Source organism: Corapipo altera, unplaced genomic scaffold, assembly GCF_003945725.1.
Source record: "Corapipo altera isolate COAL_440 unplaced genomic scaffold, ASM394572v1 61217, whole genome shotgun sequence".
Taxonomy (NCBI): Eukaryota; Metazoa; Chordata; class Aves; order Passeriformes; family Pipridae; genus Corapipo; species Corapipo altera.
In genome coordinates this window covers 1-5,662 of record NW_020886668.1, presented here as the reverse complement: position 1 = coordinate 5,662, position 5,662 = coordinate 1, and the positions used below count along the sequence as shown (strand labels likewise).

The 5,662-nt window shown below is 55.7% G+C and overlaps 1 protein-coding gene across 1 annotated transcript; it reads left to right on the top strand.

Annotated features, from left to right (window-relative positions):
- The first annotated feature begins 2,370 nt into the window (after positions 1-2,370).
- Positions 2,371-5,638, top strand: RNF212B (ring finger protein 212B). Its single transcript, XM_027632457.1, has 9 exons — positions 2,371-2,735; positions 3,328-3,380; positions 3,939-4,013; positions 4,431-4,546; positions 4,623-4,671; positions 4,753-4,828; positions 4,925-4,967; positions 5,067-5,118; positions 5,204-5,638. The coding sequence occupies exons 1-9, from the start codon at positions 2,636-2,638 to the stop codon at positions 5,636-5,638; spliced, it is 999 nt and encodes a 332-aa protein (XP_027488258.1). The 5' UTR covers positions 2,371-2,635.
- Positions 5,639-5,662: the final 24 nt, after the last annotated feature.

Here is a 5,662-nt window from a genome sequence, read left to right as displayed (position 1 = left end):
GGATGGGGTGGACTGGGGGTCCCACCTTCTGGGTGACGTCGGTGCCGTTGTGCACCCCCTCCTCCAGCAGCACCTGGAACACTTCCCGCAGGAATTCCTCCCCCGCCGCGTTATCCAGGCCCGGCTCATCCAGAGGGATCCCCTCCCACGTCCCGGAGGGATCAGCCATGGGAGCTTGGGAATCCTGGGATGAGGTGCTCCTGGAATGGGGTTTTCCTGGAATGAAGTGATCCTGGGGTGAGTTTATCCTGGGATTAGGTGATCCTGGGATGAGGTGATCCTGGGATGAGCCTCTCCTTGGAATTAGGTGATCCTGGAATTTGGTGATCCTGGGGTGAGTTTCTCCTGGGATTAGGTGATCCTGGGATGAGCCTCTCCCTGGAATTAGGTGATCCTGGAATGAGGTGATCCTGGGATGAGTTTATCCTGGAATTCGGTGATCCTGGGACGAGTTTCTCCTGGGATGAGCTGATCCCACAATTAGGTGCTCCCAGGACAAGGTGATCCCGGGATAAGGCTCTCTGGGAATGAGGCTCTCTGGGATTAAGGTGGTCCTGGAATCAGCTGCTCCCGGGATGAGGTTCTCCCTGGAATGAGGTGATCCTGGAATTCAGCAATCCCAGGATAAGGTCCTCCTGGGATAAGGTGATTCCAGAGGTTCTGCTGTGCCGGGGTGGTTTTGGGATGAGGATCAATCCAGCATTGGGTGCCTCTGGAATGAGGAATTCGGGATCGGGCACTCCCAGGACAAGGTTCTCCCGGGACAAAGTTCCCCTGGGATGAGGCGATCCCGGAATCAGGTGCTCCTGGGATGAGCTTTTCCCGGGATCTCCGGGCTCAGGGTTCTCCCGGCTCCTCTCAGCTCCCCCAGGATGGAATTTTCCAGGCTCAGGTGCTCCCAGGACAAGGTTCTCCCGGGACAAAGTTCCCCCCGGGATGAGGTGATCCCGGGACAAACCGATCCCACAATCAGGTTTCTCCCGGGATCAGGTTTTCCCGGCTCCTCAGGCTGGAATTTTCCAGGCTCAGGTGTTCCCAGGATGAGGTTCTCCTGGGATGAGGCGATCCCGGGATCAGGATTTCCTGGGATCAGTTTTCCGAGATCAAGCTCTCCCAGCTCCACTCTCTCCCCTGCCCAGCATGGAATTTTCTGGGATCAGGCCCTCCTGGGATCAGCTTTTCCCGGTTCCATGTTCTCCCATCTCCTCTCTCCCCTCTCAGGACTGGAATTCTCTCAGATCAGGCTCTCCCATGATCAGCTTTTCCCGGGATCAGGCTCTTCCGGGATGGAATTTTCTAGGATCGGGCTCTCTCGGCTCCTCTCTTCCCTCCCAGGCTGGAATTCTCTGGGATCAGGCTGGAATTCTCAGGGATCAGCCTCTCCCGGCTCCTCTCTCCCCCCTCTCCAGGTTCATCTGGAATCAGGCTGGAATTCTCAGGGATCAGCCTTTCCCGGCTCCTCTCCCTCCCCTCCCCGGGATGGAATTTTCCTCGGCCGAGGGACAAAGGGACAAAGTCCAGGAGCCGGGAAGGGGCCCTGGAGGGTCCCTGGGAACGTGATTCCCACCCGAGGCGGGGCCGGGAGTGGGGAAAGATCCTCCCCATTCCCAATGTCCTCATTCCCAGAGTTCCCATTCCCAGGATCCCTCATTCCCAATAATCCCCATTCCCAGTTCCTCCCATTTCCGGTGTCCCCTCCCGTTCCCAGTGTCCCTCATTCCCATTGTCCCCTCATTCCCAGTATCCCCCATTCCCATTGTCCCCCCCATTCCCAGTAAGAAATCAATTTTTGCCTTTTTTTTTTTATAATTTTTATTTATTTTTATTTCCTGCTTTTAATTTTCGTAACGTTTCGTTATTTTTCCTTTTTTAAATTTTTATTTCTTATTTTTATTTTTTTATTTAATTTCAATTCCTTTTATTTTATTTATTTATTTTATTTTACACAAGCGGGCCGGGGGGGACCACGAAGATACCCCTCATGGGCCAACACAGAGGGCTTTTTTTGGACAAAGAGGCTCTTAAAAAACTCTTTTTCCCTCACATTTCACACCCTTTCCCCCTCACATTTCCCACCCTTTTCCCCTCACATTTCCCGCCCTTTTCCCCTCACATTTTCCTCCCTTTCCCCCTCACATTTCCCGCCATTTTCTTCTCACATTTCCCGCCATTTTCCCCTCACATTTCCCACCCTTTTCCCCTCACATTTCCTGCCATTTTCCCCTCACATTTCCCACCATTTTCCCCTCACATTTTCCTCCCTTTCTCCCTCACATTTCCTGCCATTTTCCCCTCACATTTCCCACCATTTTCCCTTCACATTTCCCACCTTTTTTCCCTTACATTTTCCTCCCTTTCTCCCTCACATTTCCCGCCATTTTCTTCTCACGTTTCCCGCCATTTTCCCCTCACATTTTCCTCCCTTTCTCTCTCACATTTCCCGCCATTTCCCCCTCACATTCCCCGCCCTTTCTCCCTCACATTTCCCACCATTTCTCCCTCACATTCCCCACCCTTTCTCTCTCACATTTCTCCCCGTTTCTCCCTCCTGTTTCCTGCCCTTTTCCCCTCATTCCCTCCTGAGCTGCCCCCAGGTACGGACCTGTCGGAGGCGGCTCCTCAGCCCAGCCCTGCCATGGACTGGTTCCACTGCAATCGCTGCTATCGCCAGGAGGGCACCCAGTTTGCCGTCACCAGCTGCGGCCACATCCTGTGCCAGGACTGTGGGGGCACAGGTAGAAACACCCTGAAACAGAGGGAGGGGATTTGAACCCCAGAAATGCTGAGAAAGGGGGAATTTCCTTCAGTTTACCCCCTCAAAATGAGGGGAAAATGGCGGCTCCAGACGATAAAATTGGGTTCCTCTCCCTCAATTTAAACGTCTAAAACATCAGGGGAAAAAAAAGAGGGTTTTCCCCTCAATTTAAGTTCTTCAAATGATGGGAAAAGGGGGGTTTTCCCTCAATTTAAACCCTTAAAGTGGTGGAAAGGAAGGATCCCATCTCAACTGAAATCCCTAAAATATCGGGAAAAAAGAGGGTTTCCCCTCAATTTAAATTCCTCAAATGACGGGAAAAGGGGGATTTTCCCTCAATTTAAACCCTTAAAGTGGTGGAAACTGAAACCCTAAAAGGCAGGTCTTCCTTCAACCAAAACACTTAAAATCTCGGGTGAAACGGGGAGGATCCCCCTCGGTTTAAACCGGTTTAAACACAAAACAAGGGAAAACAAGGAGGGGTTTTTTTGCTGAATTTAACCCCCCTTTTCCCCTCAAATCCACCTTTTTTTCCTCTTTCCTCACTATTTTTTTCTCTCCCTCTCCTACAGGTCCCTGTCCCGTCTGTTCCTCCGCCTGCCGCTACCTGTCCCTGTCCCACCAGGCCAGTCGTGTCCCGTGTCTCCCCTGCCACCTTCTCCCCTCACCCTCATCCCTTCCCACCCTTCTTCTGACCTCTTTTCTCTCCCTTTTCCTGCCCTTTCCCCCTCACATTTCCCACCCTCTTCCCCTCACGTTTCCTGCCCTTTTCCCCTCACATTTCCCACCCTTTTCCCATCACGTTTCTCGCCCTTTTCCCCTCGCATTTCTCACCCTTTTCTCTTCGCATTTCCCACCCTTTCCCCCTCACGTTTCCCACCCTTTTCCCGTCACATTTCCCACCATTTTCCCCTCACGTTTCCTGCCCTTTTCCCCTCACGTTTCCCGCCATTTTGTCCCCTCACATTTCCCACCCTTTTCCCCTCACATTTCCCATCCTTTTTCCCTCACATTTCCTGTCTTTTTCCCCTCACATTTCCCCCCCTTTCCCCCTCAGATTTCTCACCATTTTCCCTTTATGTTTCCACCCTTTCCCCCTCACATTTCCCATCATTTCCCCTCACCTTTCCCACTCTCATCCCTCCCTTTTTTTCTCTCCCTTTTTCCGCCCCATTCCCAACAGATGCGCCCCCAGGATAAGCTTTTCTTCAAGAGTCCGGCATCCATTGCCATCAAGCACCTCTCCCACATCTCACAGGTGAGGAGCACGTGGGTGACAAGGGAGATGAGGATTGGAACCCTGGAATGGAACCACGGAATTGTTAAGGCTGGAAAAGACCTTTACGACCATCAGGTCCGACCATAACCCGCCACCACAGTCACGGCTAAACCACATCCTCAAGTGCCACATCCTCAAGGGGATGTGGGTGATAAGGGGACGATGCTCCAACCCTGTCCCTGGTCCCCTCATGGGTGAGGACATGGGTGACGAGGGGGATGAGGACGTGGGTGATAAGGGGGTGTAGGATGTGAGTGACAAGGGGGATGAGGATGTGGGTGACAAGGGGGATGAGGACGTGGGTGACAAGGGGGATGAGGACATGGGTGATGAGAGGGATGGGGATGTGGGTGACAAGGGGACGACGCTCCAGCCCTGTCCCCGCTCCCCTGGCAGGTGTGGCGGTTCCAGATGACCCAAGTGCAGCTGCTGCTGGAATCCCTGCGGGACACGGCTCGCCGGGCGCAGGCGGCGCTGGAGGAGGCCAAAGAGGAGCTGGCAGAGAGGAGGAGGTGAGGGACCCCTCCCTGCTGGGGGTCCCACCCGGGGGTTCCCACCCCCCGCCCACCATTCCCTCTCCCCTCCCAGGCAGGTGGAGTCTCTTCGCCGGGAGAACGCGGAGCTGCGCCGAGCTCAGGTGACCCCCCCAGTTCCCCCCCCTTGCCCCTCCCACGCCCTCCTGACCCCCCAAAAAACTGCCCCCCACCTCTCCCCGCAGCTCTCCCCGGGCTGGCTCAGGGGCAGCCGCAGCAGCACCCCCCGCCCCATCGGCATCACCTCCCCCTCGCAGTCAGGTAAAGGACTCCCCACGTTTTTAGGGGGGGTTCTCCACCCCCCTAAACCCTCTCCCCCTCATAGGAGCCCCCCCTAAATTCCTCCCTCCCTTCCAGTGACCCCCCAGCCCCGCCGGCAGCTCAGTGGCCAGGTGGTCAGGTGAGGAGAGGTGGCACCCCCGAATTTAGGGTGGGGGGTCCCCCAATTGCACGAGGGGGGAGGTGGGGGTCTCCCAACCCTCCCGCTCCTTCTCTGCAGCCGCTCGGCCCCGCTGGAGCCCCCCCAGTCCCGCAGCACCCCAATATGGCAGGTGAGACCTCCCCCACCGCCCCCCCAAAATGGGGGGGACCCCAAAATAAAGGGGGGGGCATTTCCCACAATGCTTTGCACCCCAGCCACAGGTGGGCGGAGCCTACAGGGAGTCAGGGACCCCCGTGGTCTCCAGCGTGGGTGAGCGGCCCCAAATCCCTGAGCTTTTACCCCAAAATGATGCCTCAAGCCACGCCCACTTGGCAACAAGCCCCACCCCTTGGGTCCTCAAGCCCCTCCTCCTGCTCCAAGCTCCACCCTTTGATTCAAAGCCCCTCCCCTCAGCTCAAGCCCCTCCCCTCATCTCCAAGCCCCACCCCTTGGCTCCAAGCCCCTCCCCTCGGATCAAGCTCCACCCCTTGGCTCTAACCCCTCCCCTCAAATCAAATCCCACCCCTTTGTTCCAAGCCCCTCCCCTCAAATCAAGCCCTGCCCCCCTGGCTTTAAGCCCCGCCCCTTCATTACCCCACACCCTTTTCCCTAATGACTCTTTTCCTAAGCCACGCCCCTTTTGCACCTAGGCCACACCCCTTTGTAGCCAAACC